This window comes from Engystomops pustulosus, chromosome 5 (assembly GCF_040894005.1).
Source record: "Engystomops pustulosus chromosome 5, aEngPut4.maternal, whole genome shotgun sequence".
Lineage (NCBI taxonomy): Eukaryota > Metazoa > Chordata > Amphibia > Anura > Leptodactylidae > Engystomops > Engystomops pustulosus.
The window spans coordinates 204,188,349-204,206,578 of NC_092415.1; the positions used below are offsets into that span (position 1 = coordinate 204,188,349).

Genomic DNA, 18,230 nt, shown 5'->3' on the forward strand with positions numbered 1-18,230 from the left:
ATTGTTCCCATAGACCTTGTTGAAAAGCAGCGCCCCCTGCAGGTAGTGTGCGGTACTGCAGATCATCCCCATTCATTTCATTGGAGTACAGCTATGAGACCCTTCACTACCAGTTCTCTTTCTAGTCAGCCATCTTTTTCTAAGCTTTTTCAAAGTTCGGAAAGGGGGTTATGGGAAATATTAAAAAAAATAAAATAAAATCATAAATAAAAAAAATAAAGCAAAAATAAATATACTTACAAGCACCAAGTCTTGGCTTAGTTCCCTCAGGCTACATTCTCACGCTTGTAGACCTCATCAAGGTTGACTGGAGCATTATTTATCATTAGGCAGCTCCTTGGGACAGTTCTATGTCTATATTTAGTGCTCCCCTGCCCATCAGATTCATTCGTGGTTTTGGCCCTTTCATAAATGTTCTTATGGTCTATTTTCTGTCTGGGGTAGAGATGAGCGAGTATACTCGGACGAGTATTTCGCCTGCTCGAGAACGAGCATTTACTTAAGGAAACACAGTGAAGAACAGTGAAATTTAAGGATCATTAAGGATCATTTAAGTGAAGAACACAGTGAAGAACACATTGCAGATGTTCCGTACATCTGCTAACTTATCAGAAGACATTAGTGCAGAACGGTGTTCTTCACAATCGTATGTGAGGAACAATGGGGCAGATTTACTTACCCGGTCCGTTCTCTGCGGCGCGTTCTCTGCGGTGGATTCGGGTCCGGCCGGGATTTATTAAGGCAGTTCCTCCGCCGTCCACCAGGTGGCGCTGCTGCGCTGAAGTTCCCTGGAACGCACTGGAATACACCGAGCCGGGCTGAGTGAAGGTAAGTGCAAGCTCCGCAACACATTTTTTGTCTTAAATGCGGCGGTTTTTCCGAATCCGTCGGTTTTCGTTCGGCCACGCCCCCCGATTTCCACCGTGTGCATGCCAGCGCCGGTGCGCCACAATCCGATCGCGTGCGCCAAAATCCCGGGGCAATTCAGGGGAAATCGGCACAAATCAGAAATATTCGGGTAACACGTCGGGAAAACGCGAATCGGGCCCTTAGTAAATGACCCCCATTATGTGTGAAGAACACATTGTAGATGTTTAACATGGGTTATTCTCCTTTTTGAAGTTCCACGAATATTCCATTGAATTAAAAAAATGAAGAAACACGACTGACTCATTGACTTCAATGGGGTTCGTTATTCGATACGAGCACTCAAGCATTTTAGTGCTCGCTCATCTCTAGTCTGGGTTTTTTTTTTCAAAAAGTCCCAAAAAAAAGTCTCAAAATGCATAAAAAGTCTCAGCACATAGACCAGCAGGAACTGGAGTAACAGTGAGACTTTTTATGAGACTTTTTGCAATAGTCTCAAGTCATGACTCCGGCTTTGGCTTTGCACTGCGCTGCACTCGCAGTAGTTCGTTGTTTACACCAGATTAAGAGGTTTTATACAGTCCTGTGAGGCTTTTTATAAGTGAAAAGTCTCAAAAACCTTCAATGTGACTACAGTGAGACTTTTTTTACAGCCAAAAAAATCCCAGGAAAACCAAAGATAAATAACCCCCTATTTGTTCATTTAAAAGTGTGCATACAGACTAACAAAACTTTTAACTTTTTATTGGATTTTGCTCATTTCTTATCCAGATCCCGACCCCTTGGATGCCATGGATAATACTAATTGCATTCCGTGAGATGGAAGAGATCCAAGTCATCAGGTCAACGGCCCTTCTGCTGGAGCTCCTACAGGGAGATACAATGGGCCACATGTAGTATAATTCCAGCTTTGTTTTTTTAGGATTTTTCATGGCTTTTCTGCTGGTCAGACATATCTTAGTGTTTTTGCTTTATTGTTACATGTGACATTTGGTCTTTAGTGGATATGAGACTTTTTAAAAGTCGCAAAAAGTCTACAAAAGTCGCAATCAGTTCCGGGCTAATCTTTACGCCTGGTCCGGGGCAGCCATAAATTTGCAGCAAAATTTGCGACTTTTTAAAAAATTAACTTTCACATCTGGGCTCAAGTGATAACTCAGGGAACAACGCAGAAAACTAGACTATGGTGAACTTGGAAGGGAGACTGTTTTAGGTGCAAAAAAAAAAAAGTTGCAAATAAGCACAAGAACCATAAAAAGTCTCAAAAATTAAAGAAAAAAGACAAGCCAAAAGATTGATACATGTGCCCCAATGAGTTACATGAAGCTCACAGAAGTTCAGTTCCCTAAGTGGGATATAAATACAATGAGGGTCATTTACTAAGGGCCCGATTCGCGTTTTCCCGACGTGTTACCCGAATATTTCTGATTTGCGCCGATTTTCCCCGATTTTGGCGCACGCGATCGGATTGTGGCGCAACGGCGCTGGCATGCACGCAACGGAAATCGGGGGGCGTGGCCGAACGAAAACCCGAAGGATTCGGAAAAACCGCTGCATTTAAAACAAAAAATGTGTCGCGGAGCTTGCGCTTACCTTCACTTCGCCTGGCTCGGTGTATTCCAGGGCGTTCCGGGGAACTTCAGCGCAGCAGCGCCACCTGGTGGACGTCGAAGGAACTGCCTTAATAAATCCCGGCCGGACCTGAATCCAGCGCAGAGAACGCGCCGCTGGATCGCGAATGGACCGGGTAAGTAAATCTGCCCCAGTAAGTCCAACATTCATAAGATCATAGTTTTTACGGTTGAAAGAAGCCACTTGTCCATCAAGTCTACCCAAGGAAGGGAAGGGATTGGATGAGGAAGGGATTTAGGGGAAACAATTCTATATAACATAACCATCAATGTTATTTAGGTGTAAAAAGGCATCTAAACCCTTCTTGAAGCTCTCTGCTGTCCCTGCTGTGACCAGCACCTGAGCTCGGCTATTTCACAGATTGACCATTCTCATAGTAAAAAAGCCCTGTCACCTCCGGTGATTAAACCTTGTTTTCTCCAGAAATCATTGCTGTTTTTTGTTATTTTCCAACCCCACATAATATGTCAAAACAAAAACAAATGATTACAAAAATGAATGATTGTTTATAAGAAAAAAAAAATTATTGTAAAAATTATTTTTATTAACATTCTAAGTTTTATTAGTAGTGTCTTATATTATTTTGTTATATTTTATATTATTGTAATTTTTTTAGATGAAATTTTACCCTTTTTTGTTATGAGTTATTATAATTACCATTGTAAATATGTAAATATGTACCACACCGTCTGCCGAATAAAGATTAGTTGTTTCACAGATCCGGTGAGTGCCGCCTCCACCTTTTTTACTTGTTATATGATCATTAATTATATTGTATTAATTATTACATTGTTATTACTATTATTTTAATTACTAGTGTTTTACTTTGCTTATTATTATTATTATTTCTAAAAAAAATCCATAAATATCCTTGTTATTTTTATTATTTATCCTATTATATATTCATGAATATTATTAATTTATTATTATTACAGGCGGTCCCCTACTTAAGGACACCCGACTTACAGACAACCCATAGTTACAGACAGACCCCTCTGCCCACTATGACCTCTGGTGAAGCTCTCTGGATGCTTTAAAATAGTCCCAGACTGCAATAATCAGCTTAAAATTGTCTGCAATGAAGCTTTATTGATAATTCTTGGTCCTATTACAGCAAAAAAATTTGAAACTCCAATTGTCACTGGGGCAAAAAAAAAAAATTGTCGGGAACTACAATGATAAAATATACAGTTTCGACTTACATACAAATTCAACTTAAGAACAAACCTACAGTCCCTATCTTGTATGTAACCCGGGGACTGCCTGTATTAAAGTCTTATAGAATTGTGATGGATACATTGTAACATTCAAAGTGATCTCAAAGTGATCATACTGAGAAATCGAATAGTAGATATAAGTACAGGCGGACACCCGACTTACAGACGACCCCTAGTCACATACGGACCCCTCTGCCCCCTGTGACCTCTGGTGACCTCTCTGGTTGATACTATAGCCCCAGACGACAATAATCAGCTTTAAGGTGTCTGTAATGAAGCTTTATTGATAATTTTTGGTCTAATTAAAGCAAAATAATTTTGAACTCCAATTGTAAATGGGGCAAAAAATTTTTTGTCTTGAGCAACAATTATAAAATATACAGTTTTGACTTACATACAAATTCGACTTAAGAACAAACCTATGGAACCTATCTTGTATGTAACCTGGGGACCGCCTGTAAATCAATGAACATGTCCCAGTAATGTATAATATCAAGTGTTTGCAGCTGTAGATCTGGGGGTAGGTTGGGGGTAGGTTGGATCTGCTGCAGCTGCTGCGCGTTGTAACCCGGGGTGAGGGAATAATGGACTTGGGTACAAATAGATGAACCTGAAGTGCGATTCCTGGGCTGTGCTGCTATAATGTGCACACGTCCAGGTCCAGTCTCAGGTGATCTCTGGGGGAACACATTACAAGTGCAATATTTTACGTGAAGCTAAACTCACATTAATGAGCTGCAGGTGGAGCACAACTCAACCACGGGCAACAGTCGATCACTTGTAATGGAATTTCTCTTCCATTTGTTCTGCGTCCAATTTACGTGATTTGTAAAGTATCTCGCTGCTTTCAGGTGTTCTTACACCACTGTGAAACACAATACGATGTCCAGAACCTCCGCAGGAGTCCGGCTGCATATTGTCAGTGCTAAATTCTCTGCCCCGAGGTGTAGGTATAGCAAGTGCAGAGGTAGCAGTCACACCTGAGTCCAGAGGGGCCCCAAAAGCCCATCTGCTGCATTACACAGTATCAGGTGGAACGCATGGGGTCTAGGAACTTCTGGAGCATCTGGACCCATGAATGCCCGGGCCTTTTGAGCATCTAGACCCCCACCACTTTTAGAACATCTAAATTGCATGAGTTCCCTGCCCCTCCTGAACTTCTAGATCCCATGAATTCCCACCCTTTCTTGAGCTTCTGGACTCCATGAAACCCCAACTTTCCTTGAGCTTTTGGACCCCATCCTTAACTTTTTTGAGCTTCCTGTCTGTATGAATGACAAATGAATCTCCAACCAGTCTCAGATATTCTTGAGCTTCTAGATTTCTTGTATCCCCCACATTATCTTGAGATTTCCAACCACGTGTTTTTTTTTCTCAGATGTTCATGAGCTTTTAGACTCTATGACTTTCCATCCTTTCTTGAGCTTTTAGACTACAATAAGTTCTGTCCCTGCCCACTTTTCAGACCCCAGGCATTATCAGAAATTCTTGAGCTTCTCCACCTCTACTTGAGATTCTAGGCCTCAAGAATCCCCACCTACTCATAAGCTTCTAGACCTCATACATTCTCAGGCGTCCCTGAGCTTCCAGACAACATAAATCCCCATCCACTTTGAAGCCTATAGACCTCATGCATTCTCAGACATTTTTCTTGACATGATGAATCCACACCCATACTTACGCTTCTAGAGCCATGCATCCCATACATTCCTGAGGTTCTAGATTCCATAAAACCACATCCAGACTTGATGGGGAGATGAAATCCTCTCCCATCTATCCCCACTGTATACATAAAGAAGCTTCGGCCTCCTGAGGTGTCCGTCAGGGGTTGCGTACAGCATGCACTTCTACGGCAGGTCCTACCTAATGTATGAAATATGCTGCAACCCGGGAGCTTTTACTCCACCTCCAGCCATGCCCCGCCTCATCCCAGCGTGCCGTTAAGACAGCATAAAGGGGATAAAAATCGCAAGTTTGTCGGATTGCAAAGCGTTGTGATTATTTCAGGGCTTTACAAATCTCGCCCAAAGAAACCTAATCTACTTTTAGGCTTCTAGACCCCATGTATTCTAGGACCTTCTTTAGGTTCTGGACCTCATGTATTCTCAGATGTTCATCAACTCCTAGACCCCATGTATTCTCAGATGTTCTTCAACTCCTAGACCCATGTATTCTCAGACGTTCTTCAACTCCTAGACCCATGTATTCTCAGACGTTCTTTAGATTCTGGACCTCATGTATTCTCAGACCTTCTTTAGATTCTGGACCTCATGTATTCTCAGGAGTTCTTTAGCTTCTAGACCTCATGTATTCTCAGATGTTCTTCAACTTCTAGACCCAATGTATTCTTAGACGTTCTTTAGCTGCCAGACCTCATGTATTCTCAGATGTTCTTCTGCTTCCAGACTTCATACATTCTCAGACCTTCTTTAGAATTTAGACCCCATGTATTCTCAGACGTTCTTCAGCTTCTAGACCCCATGTATTCTCAGATGTTCTTTAGCTTCTGGACCCTACAGCAAAATTTATTAAATATGTCTGAAAGTAAAACTGTTCTAGCTGCTCATAGCAACCAATCACAGCTCAGCTTTCATTTTTCCACAGCTATTTATAAAATGAAAGTTGTTCTCTAATTGGTTTCCATGAACAACTAGAACAACAGTTTTATTCTCAGACACTTCTAGAAAAAGCTATGGGTCCATACATAGCAGAAGGAGCAGGATCTCCAGCAGCACAGAGGGTTTCTTGGAGATAAGAATAATAATCTTTATTTATAATATGGAGCCATCATATTCTGTAGCTATAGGGGACATATACAAATATTACACACTGCTCTGTGCTGGGATAATATCGGTCTGTACAGAACTGTGTGTTATATTATGTAACCTGACAAATGACAAGTCATAGACTAGGAGCTGCGTATTTGGAAGAGCAAGTTCCACAGCAGCACAGAGGATTTTAGAAGGGGACTGCACTTCTCTTTTGGGCACCAGAGAGATTCCCATTTATGCGAATGTGAAGAGGAGAAATGGTTGGATCCAGATACCCAGCAGCACAGAGTATTTCAGGAATTGAAAAGTCATGAAAATACTTTGTTGCATAGTGTGTTGGCCCTAAATATGCCATGCGGATACATCTGTGCCAGGATCTTCTGTGAAGCTGGAGGCAAGGGTTACTACAGATGTGTTCCGCAGCAGCCGCAGCAGCCTATAAGATGTCTTTTCCTGTTTTATATATCGGCTCCGGCCAGATGACCTTCCACATATCCCAGGCACCTGCTGCAACACAAACTGTTACAGGTCATGAGAGATGCCGAGCGCTCCAGCTCCTCTTCTCCGCGCTCTCCAGATATTTTTCTTGGCACAGAAGTCTGAACAGGTGTAACAAGGAACAGCTCAGCTTGTTGACGCTCTTCTTAAAGAGATATGCCGAGCTCAGCGATCCGGGCGCAGAGACTCCCCAAAATAGAAAAGCAGTCAGATAAGGTGATAGCAAGACGACTTACAGGCCCAATGCAAGGAATAGCAGCCACATCTCAAATATTAAAATGATACATTATATCAATGTTCATCAATGGAGATTACATTATGATCAGTGATCATGACAAGTGATCAGACATCAATCTCTAATTTTGATCTCCAGTGTATATACGTATATATATACAGTACAGACCAAAAGTTTGGCCACACCTTCTCATTGAAAGAGTTTTCTGTATTTTCCTGACTATAAAAATTGTAGATTCACACTGAAGGCATCAAAACTATGAATTATCACATGTGGAATTATAGACTTAACAAACAAGTGTGAAACAACTGATAATCTGTCTTATATTCCCGTTCCTTGTGCTGTGATCACTGCTCTGCACAGTCTTGGCTTCTCTTGATGAGATACAAGAGGTAGTCACCTGAAATGGTCTCCAGCAGTCTTGAAGGAGATCCCAGAGATGCTGAGCCCTTTTTGGCCCATTTGCCTTTACTCTGCGGTCCAGCTCACCCCAAACCATTTGGATTAGGTTCAGGTCTGGTGACTGTGGAGGCCAGGTCATCTGGTGTAGCCCCCCCATCACTCTCCTTCATGGTCAAATATCCCTTACACAGCCTGGAGGTGTTGAAAAATAAATGATGGTCCAAACGCAAACCGGATGGAATAGCAGCCGCTGCAAGATGCTGTGGTAACCCTGCTGGTTCAGTATAATCCCCAACAGTGTCACCACCAAAGCCCCCCCCCCCCGCACCATTACACCCAACAGTGTCACCAGCAGAGCCCCCCCACACCATCACACCCAACAGTGTCACCAGCAGCAGAGGTGACTCTTATCCTCCGCAGCAGAGGTGACTCTTATCCTCCGCAGCAGAGGTGACTCTTATCCTCCGCAGCAAAGGTGACTCTTCTCCTCCGCAGCAAAGGTGACTCTTCTCCTCCGCAGCAGAGGTGACTCTTCTCCTCCACAGCAGAGGTGACTCTTCTCCTACGCAACAGAGGTCACTCTTCTCCGCAGCAGAGGTGATTCTTCTCCGCAGCAGCAGAGGTGACTTTTGGTCTTCCCTTTCTGGGGTGGTCCTCATGTCAGTCAGTTTCTTTGTGGAGCTTGATGCTTTTGCACTTGGGGACACTTTCAAAGTTTTCCCAATTTTTCGGACTGACTGACCTTCATTTCTTATAGAAATGATGGCCGCTCGTTTTCTTTACTTAGCTGCTATTTTCTGGCCATAATACAAATTCTCGCCGGTCTCTTCAGTAGGACGATCAGCCGTGTATCCACCTGACTGCTGCATAACACAACTGATGCCCCAACCCCATTTATAAGGCAATAAATCCCACTTATTACCCCTGACAGGGCACCTGTGATGTGAGAACCTTTTCAGGTGACTACCTCTTGGTGCTCATCAAGAGAAGCCAAGAGTGTGCAAAGCAGTGATCACAGCACAAGGATCTAGAATATAAGACAAATTTCCAGTTGATTCACACTTTTTTGGTAAGTATATAATTCCACAGGTGAAAAATTCATAGTTTTGATGCCCTCAGTGTGAATCTACAATTTTTATAGTCATTCAAATACAGAAAACCCTTAGAATGAGAAGGTGCGTCCAAACTTTTGGTCTTTGCTGTATATAAAATTAGTTGATTTTATAGAAATTTAGGAGAAGTCAGGATAAAAAAGTATCTATGGAGTTGTATTTCCAGGATCCCAAATTTTTTAAATTTTTTTAAAGTGCATTTTTTTTAATGCATTTAAAATGGAATTTTTTAAGTAATTCTCATGTTACGGGAGTAATTGTAAATGACATTTTCTGGATTTCATTTTATTTTTTAATTGTAATTAATTTATGTTTTAATGGTTTTGGTAATTTTTTTTTTCCAGATTTAAAGTGTAATTTTTAATGTATATTTATATTAATGATTGTAGAATGTAATTATAAGGATGAGAAATATTTTTTTAGATCTTATTTTAAGTTGTAACTATTTATTTTTGAACATGTGCCTTCAACATGGAGGCACATGCTTCTTTCCTGCTGAGTGCAGCAGCATGTGTGCGCTTTATGGCAGCAGAAATGAAAGAGAATCAACTGAAATGTCTTAGATGTTTTCAGTCTTCGCAATGTGAGGGGAATAGCCACTTACTTAGAGAGGAGGAGGCATTGCAAGCAAAGTTACACCCTGACTGATCCCCATAAGTACCCCCCAAAACAGCCCACAAATGATGAGCGCTCTCAGTACTATCCTCATTATGTCCACTGACCACCCACAACAGGAAGTGCAACTACTGCAGAACAGGAAGTGATGACATCTTTCAAAACAATCTCTACAATTTACTTCTATTCTCTAAATTTTTGCCTGTAGGACTAATGCCCATTGTACAAAAAGTGGGTTCCCTCTGAAGTATGAGGAATAATATGTGCACAATGTATTGGACAAACCGGAAGGACAAAACAGGAAGTCCATGTACCACTTTAGCCAATCGCTACAGAAGAGGAAGTGATGTCAGAGAGGGGGCGTCTTCTGCATTACTTGCTCTGTGCAGCTCAGTAACATTCTCCCAACTTTACTATATTAAAGGCCTAATTAGCAGGATACCAGAGTAAAATGATGAATTACCCCAGGGATATTACATGACCCTAGAAGCTCTATTTAAATAACCATGAAAATCCTTTAATCTATTAATTGGAGGAGATCTATGACTTTGAACTGATTCCCAGAGTAAAGTGCGGTGCCCAAACTTGCTAGGAATTTCTGATACTGGTCCTCCTATTAAATGATCCCTGAGGGTAAAGCTTATATAATTCTGATTATAAGAAACCCACTAAAATATTAAGGGATCAGACTGATCTTACTATGAACAGTATTATGGGAACCAGGTATGCAGAGGACACAACAGCAAGTCTCTGTTGTAAAACTTCAGTCCATTGGTGCCAATCAGGAAGTGATGTCATAGAAGAGGAAGTCATTTGTGGAACTACTGATAACTTACTCCAATGGGGTAAAGCGGTTGTGAAAACAACTCTATAAGATATGGGACAAATGTAGAGTCACAGGGGGTCTGACAGTTGTGACCTCCATTCCATTGTTTTTATGAGACCTCCAAATTGTCTTACAAGTCTTGTATGGAGCAGGTCAATTAATTGGACTTGGGAACTATGCCCAATGATCAGACATTGAACCATGGAGTGTAAATAATAAGACCGTAAATGGAGTCTTATCTCCCTGGTCAAGAATAACCACATTTTTTGAGTAGAAACAAGTGAATCCATTCGACATGAACAAGTGATGAATTTTTAGATTCCAGTGATTCCAAAATGTTGAGGATTTCTTTCTGATGCACTGGTAAAATACACGGTTATTAATAATTGTGGTGCATCTCAGAGGCTCTGTTGATAGAGTCTTATCCCATCGAGGAGTCCCTGCACTGAAGGTGTTCCTTGGGGTCATTAACTACTTTTCTATTGAGGTGAAGACTTCAAGTAACCCCAATCAAATCAGTCAAACCACTAGCACAAAACAAGGGGTCACGTACAACTTTGCAGGAAATGAATGGATTATTTGGCCCATAGACTGAAATAGAAAAAAAATGGTTTCTACAGCTGGTGCCATAGATGCCATAGTGGACATTGGTTGTAGTTGACATTTGGACCAATGTTCAATGGTTTTCTGTCAATCAAGTGGTCATGATCTATGGGAATACTTGAGAATGAGTTTGAGGATTGATGGCTCGAGGATTGATCAACAGTAATATTGTTGTCTTCTGCCAAGGCAAAGTGCCCACCAGGGCATCATAGAGCATGGGGTAATAATAGTGGCTCGGGAGGTAAAGTGTATGATGGAGAGGTGTGGCTGGTTCTCCCAGCGCTCTTCTGGTATAGGCTTCCACACTCATCAGTGCAGTGACAAAGCAAGGAGTAGGGTCACATGGTAGTAGGGATTTCCCTGAGGCAATCATAACTGGTAATGATCACTGGCTGGTAATTAACCGGGAAGCCCTTGATGGGGGGCAAAAGCCCAGGGACACAAGTGAAAATGGAAAGGTCCAACTCGAAAAGCAGCGAAAAGCAGAAAAGGCAGGATAAAATCTATCCCTGGTGGCAAGCAAGGCTGGTAGCAAAGCTGGACTGGAACTCTATCCTTTAGTCCTGCAGCAATAGTCTGCAATCTGGATTCTTTTGTGGTGCCTTCTTGGCTCCGCTATGTCACAATTCACAAAACTGTCTGCTTTCTCATCAATTCTAATTACCTTAATTGCCTACTACTCATCCAACCATCTCTCCAGAACCTGGGCAGAACTCCTATTATTAACTACTAGAAACTGCCTCTGGAAGGTTCTGGACTGGCAGGCAATTATAAAGCCTGCTTACCAAAAGATGATGTAAACTGTAAACATAGAAAATGAATATTACAATATTGAAATTGACAAACATTGCACACAAATACCTGATTAGACCATTGGATGACTGTAAATACATAAGCTCCCTCTGTAAATGCATACATAGGGATGGTCAGTCTCCCTCAAGTACCACCAAAGAGACTTTCCAGCATATAAATTGGTACATTGGTAAACTAAGAAAATACAGGCGGTCCCCTATTTAAGTACACCCAACTTACAGACAACCCCTAGTTACAGACCTCTCTGCCCCCTGTGACCTCTGGTGACCTCTCTGGATGTTACTATAGTCCCAGGCTGCAATGATCAGCTGTAAGGTGTCTGTAATGAAGCTTATTGATAATCCTTGGTCCCATTACAGCAAAAAATATTGAAACTCCAATTGTCACCGAGGCAAAAAATTTTTTTGTCTGGATCAACAATTATAAAATATGCAGTTTCGACTTACGTACAAATTCAACTTAAGAACAAACCTACGGACCCTATCTTGTATGTAACCCGGGGACTGCCTGTACTGAAATTACCCCACTATGACTTACCCAAGAGAAATATTTTTGCAGGAAGGACTGTCGTAGAGCTGTGGTTAGGTTGTAGTCCTCCGAACTGTGGTGAGTTTGATGGCCAGCCCAAATAATATTCACTTCTGTAAAAAATATTAAAAAATTAATTTAAAAAATTGACCAATATTTTTCTGTTTGTAACATGTCTCAGTTAATGAAAACCCACCATGTTTAGCTTTATCTTATAGGAACGGATTAATACATAAGATTCTTAATTTTTACTTTACAAATCTTCTCTCTAGGGGAGTGTCCTAGTTTTGCGTAGGATCAATCACTGAACTCCATATTCCAGAAAAAAAAAATGACCATTGAACCTAATGATGGGTACGATTCATTGTATGACGCAGTTCAGCTCCTTCATTCCCCCCTCTCCCAGAAACCCCTGAGGGAGGGGGAATGAGGGAGCTGATTTCTGTTCAGAGAATTACACGCAGCCAATGTCTCTCTCAATTTCCACATTAACCCCTCCCTCAGGAATTCTCTTCTACAAGTCAAACAGAGCCAATGGGGCACATTTACTCACCCGGCCCAGTCGCAATCCCACGGTGTATTGTCCGATGTGGATTCGGGTTCTGCCGGGATTCACTTGGTCGTGCGCCCGATATCCAGCAGGTATCGTTGCTGGGCCGAGGTCCGCCGGAGTTCACCTGCTTCTTCCCGGTGTTTGATCTTGCGACACATTTCGTTTTTTAAATTCCAGGTTTTTTCGAATCAGTCGGGTTGTCCGAAGGCCACGCCCCGATTTCTGTTGCGTAAAAGCTGGCGCCAAAATCCGATCGCGTGCACCAAAATACCGGCGGAATTCGGTGCAAAACTGAAAAATTCAGGAAACCCAACAAAAGTGCGGCCACAGAGCCCTTAGTAAATGAGCCCCAATGTCTCTCTCATTCCTGAGGGAGGGGGGGAATGAACCAGCAACTTTTTTACAGTAATTTTAGCTGGAGCTGAGCTATGGATCTTTGCTCGCAGTATGGAGACATCTGTGGGAACCTGTCATTAGGTTTATTGGTAAACACCTGATGGCAGGTTCCCTTTCAAATATAAATGATACAAAATATTCCCCAACAAAATTATCCTCTCATTTCCTCTGTAAGGAGCTTCTCACACATTGGACAGGATTCTGGGTTCCCCCAAACCATGTACCCCAATTTATTTCTTAGGTAGTAGATATAGTAACCTCTAATCCTACATTAGTTACAGGATAATATCCACAACTACACATCTATAGATGAGCCCACAAAGCTGTCACAGAGGTGGGGAACTGACGCTGACAGAAGCTCATTATCCCCCGCGCCGCAGTAGCCTGGAGTGGGGGCTCCTCCAGAATCTCAGAAATAAAACCGGCTGCAATCCAATAGCGGAGAGGCCTGAAGCCAAAATGTGATTCTGCCATAGCAAACAACACTATGGGATCTATGGGATACTATAGGGATGACGGAATGTGGGACGGAGCGCTGAATACATCAAGGCGATGGAGAGGAGCCATCGTTCTGCAGAGTGTGCACAGTGTCGGATTAAAAGCCACTTTGTAAATGGGAACGTGGCCAAAACCAGCGCACAGTGTGCACCCATGTGTTGTCTCACTTACACAGAGCAGCCCCATAGCGGGATCAGGTTAAGTAAAATAAAATGTGCAAACCAAACCAAAGCAAAAACATCATAAAAACATGCAAAAAGTATTAATAAAAGTACAAAATAGGGGAGAAAATAAACTCTAGCGGCCATAAATACATAGATAGATACATATGGAATTCCAATCAAATGGAAAAAAATTCCAAATCAGAACCATAAGTGTCAAATTAAAACTGGATTTTCCCACATTGTGTTACTATTCAATGGAGTGGGGTGAACCGTTGTCTCCCAGCAATTTGCAGCACTTTATGCTTTGCTGTAATTCACAGATCTATCAAGTATATGAACCTTGTGGGTGATTCTTCATGAGAGTGGAGTTTCTAATCTGAATTTGATATTTGGAAGCTTCTCCTTCCAAGCTTCCAAGAGACTGTCAGCCTAATGTATTTAAAGGGAACCTGTCAGCAACTATAACCATGTAGACTGGAGACAGTGTTATGTATTGTCCCTGGAGAGATGTGTAATCAGACATTAGTGTGTGGTGTTAGTAGCAGCAGGACTGTGATATATGGTTTTCTAATGCAAGGGTGAAGGCCAGGAGGCAGAGAGCACTGTGCAGACAGGAGAAGCTATTCATGAGAAAAATCTGATCATAGTCAGGAGATATATGGTAAGATTAATAGGCAACAAAAATTGTAAACACAAGGACTGATAGAGGCAACTTGTAATTATATCTGTAAAATAATGTAGCAACAGTGAATTAGAGAATGTGTTATTTTATTATCCTAAGTATATTTAAGAATCTTGTCTTTGTGGGAATACCCCTTTGATGACCATCGATGACTATGTGCCCATGACCTGTGGAAATCAGGTCCCTTGGACACCAGACCCCATTCTCAGCCCTCCCTGTAGTGATTGCTATGATTGGTTCCATAAGGCAACAAGAACTTCTGGAGACCTTGAGTCATAGCACCAACAGCACATCTGCTCGGACATTGTGACTAGGGGCCGTGACTCCAAAATTATTTGTACTTTCTATTGTCATACTAGGTCAATCAGAGAAAAATAACTTCTGAGCCATATCTCTAACAGAATGACCACCACTAATCCAGTCCTTGACTAGTCTGTGGATCATGACCAGGACACAAGGGCCCATGTGGGCCAATATTCTTGTCATTCCTGTGTAATGCCTCAGGTCAGATTTCATTACAAAACCAGAAAATCTGATGTCTTGAAACAACATGTCCAACACTTCTGCTGCCAAACGACTAGTCTGGGGATGGGCATGAACTGGGGGCATCAGAACCCTAGAAAACCAGTAGCAACAATCTAGGACAATCTGAATTTTTTGTCATGCCCCTGGAAAAGATTTAGAGCTTCTGGTGCCTCTATCCCACAGCTCCAGCACAACTAATTGCAATCCATGACTTGTCTGGTGCCCTAAATCCACTGCTCTAACAATGCTACGATTGCCAAATTGTGACCATTTTGGAGACCATAATCTGGTGGGACCATGCTCTCACCATTAGTAAATCATGCCTCTTGCCAGTTCCGTTATAGAACATGAACTTCTGGTGCCTGAAAACTACAGCTCGTAGAACACGACCATTGCCAAATTGTGACCATTTTGGAGACCATAATCTGGTGGGACCATGTTGTCACCATTAGTAAATCATGCCTCTTGCCAGTTCCGTCATAGAACAGGAACTTCTGGTGCCCTCAAACTACAGCTCATAGAACACTACTATTGCCAAATTGTGACCTTTTTGGAGACCATAATCTGGTGGGACCATGTTCTCCCCATTAGTAAATCATGCCTCTTGCCAGTTCCGTCATAGAACAGGAACTTCTGGTGCCCTCAAACTACAGCTCATAGAACACGACCATTGCCAAATTGTGACCATTTTGGAGACCATAATTTGGTGGGACCATGCTCTCACCATTAGTAAATCATGCCTCTTGCCATTTCCGTCATAGAACAGGAACTTCTGGTGCCCTCAAACCACAGCTCGTAGAACACTACCATTGCCAAATTGTGACCATTTTGGAGACCATAATCTGGTGGGACCATGCTCTCACCATTAGTAAATCATGCCTCTTGCCATTTCCGTCATAGAACAGGAACTTCTGGTGCCCTCAAACCACAGCTCGTAGAACACTACCATTGCCAAATTGTGACCATTTTGGAGACCATAATCTGGTGGGACCATGTTCTCCCCATTAGTAAATCATGCCTCTAGACATTTCCATCATAGAACATGAACTTCTGGTGCCCTCAAACAACAGCTCGTAGAACACTACCAATGCCAAATTGTGACCATTTTGGAGACCATAATCTGGTGGGACCATGTTGTCACCATTAGTAAATCATGCCTCTTGCCAGTTCTGTCATAGAACAGGAACTTCTGGTGTCCTCAAACCACAGCTCGTAGAACACTACCATTGCCAAATTGTGACCAGGGCATCGGGATGATGCTTTCTGCATTACTAAAGTTCTGAAGCCACATCTCGAGTCCATTACTAAAGCTAAAATTCCATCTAAATAATATTGTAAAAGTGTGGACATCCTTAACAACTGGCAGGGTGGCAGATACTTTGTGTAATACAGAGTGTACATTTTCGGAGTCCGTCCAGGTCTGCTGATAATCTCCTGCTAAGTGAAGTTCTTGTGGTGTCCATGGCTGGTTCTGGCACGCGGAGCGCTCCCATAGTATTTTTAGCATGTGTGAAAAACTTCCCAGTAGAACAGATGAAATGCGTGGCTTAGCAAAATATTTTGGCAGCGTCGAGAAGCACAATGGCGAGGACCACCCCTGAACTGCTGTTTATGTAGCGGGACGGATTGTTTAGTATTGTTCACTCTCCGGCCGCGCCGTGAAATAGTGTAACTTTTTTTTTAGTTTTTTTTTACTTTTTATTGTGTCTCCGCTCATTATAATTACTGTTTAGTGAATGGATTACAGAATGACTCTTTAATAAATCTACTAAAAACTGCTGAGTTAAGCTACAGTATCCCCCTCCTTGTTGTATATGGTAAATGATTATGTATTGTAAATATTTACATAATAGTTGTTATTCGATGTTTGCACATATATTGGCATCTGTTGGTAGTGCTGCATTGCTTGCCGATCATAAAGGTTGCAAAAGATTCCAGGCTCTACGGGGCACATTTACTAAGGGTGCGAATCACGTTTGTCTGCCAGGTTTTCCGAATTTTACAGTTTTGAGCCGAATTGTTCCGGGTTTTTGGCGCACATGCTTGGATTGTGTGACTTTGGCGCCGGCTTGCACGCGACGAAAAACGGGGGGGGGAGCTGGCCGTCAGAAAAGCTGACGGATTCAGAAAAATCACGCTATTTTAAAAAAAAGTGTCGCTTGACACACACTTACATGCACCAGGAATAGGATGGTGAACTCCAGTGGACCTCGGTGGACCTTGGCGCAGCAGAGACACCTGGTGGACATCGGGCGCACGACCTTAGTGAGGAAGACCGGAATCCTCGTCGTAGAACGCGCCGCTGGATCGCGACAGGACCGGGTAAGTAAATGTGCCCCAATGTCTCTATCTTATAAGGAATTGCATCCATGAGAAACAAAGCAGCTCTCGTTGCCTCTACACAGCAGGAAGTCACAGAATAATCAGAAACCAATAAGAGTAGTTTATTGATTATTATGTCAACCTCCCTGAAATATTCAGTGTATGGACACATTTCAACATCTGTAAGTAGTGTGGAATTCCAAGGAATTCCTACTTAAAGGGGTTGTCTGTTGAATATATAAATTGATGGCCTGTATGCCGGATAGTTGGACATACTTTCCAAACATCCCGGATCTGTTGAAATAGTCTTGGTGTTAGTACTCTGCGGACATTATCAGTCTAAGGAATTGCATCTTAACTTAATGATGGAAACAAAGCATCTCCCGCTGCCTCTACACAGCAGGAAGTCACAGCATAATCAGAAACCAATCAGATTGGTTAATTTGTTATTAATTCGATTCCCTGATATGGATCACTTAGGTAATCATTAAAAAAAATGGAATATTCCTTTTAAGAGAGGTCACTGATGTAACCTCATAGTAAAAAATTATATTAAAGGGGAAGTTCGGATTTTTTCTGAAGGGAGAACAGAATAAAAAAAACTAAAAAATTTACATTCACATCATTGCAGACAATGGGTGAAGCAGGGGCAGATGAAATGTTACACACGCATCCCTCGAATTCACAGTTGGGTTTTCCCGTTTCCCTTGTTGTTATTTCTGATTGTGATCTTGTTACATTCCACAATCTGGAAACATGTAGAGAATTATCACAACTTCCGGGACTGGGATACAAGATGTCGAATTATACCGTAGTTGATGACATTAGGATTTGTGACATTTACAATTAAAATAAAACAAATTCTATTTATTATAGTATTTGTGCCGTTTTAGGATTTTCCAGGAATATTGGATCAAAAACTTTAGTTTATTATTTCAGCTTCAATAAGAACAAACATGGCTTCCTGCAGG

At 42.0% G+C, this 18,230-nt stretch overlaps 1 protein-coding gene across 2 annotated transcripts in view; it reads right to left on the minus strand.

Moving 5' to 3' along the window:
* The window catches only part of AGMO (alkylglycerol monooxygenase), a 121,264-nt gene that overhangs the window by 68,680 nt on the left and 34,354 nt on the right, over nucleotides 1-18,230 (minus strand). For both annotated transcript variants that reach the window (XM_072154886.1, XM_072154885.1), the window contains one exon: nucleotides 12,129-12,232. In XM_072154886.1, the coding sequence (XP_072010987.1) occupies nucleotides 12,129-12,232 (104 nt within the window). The remainder of the gene's footprint in view (nucleotides 1-12,128; nucleotides 12,233-18,230) is intronic.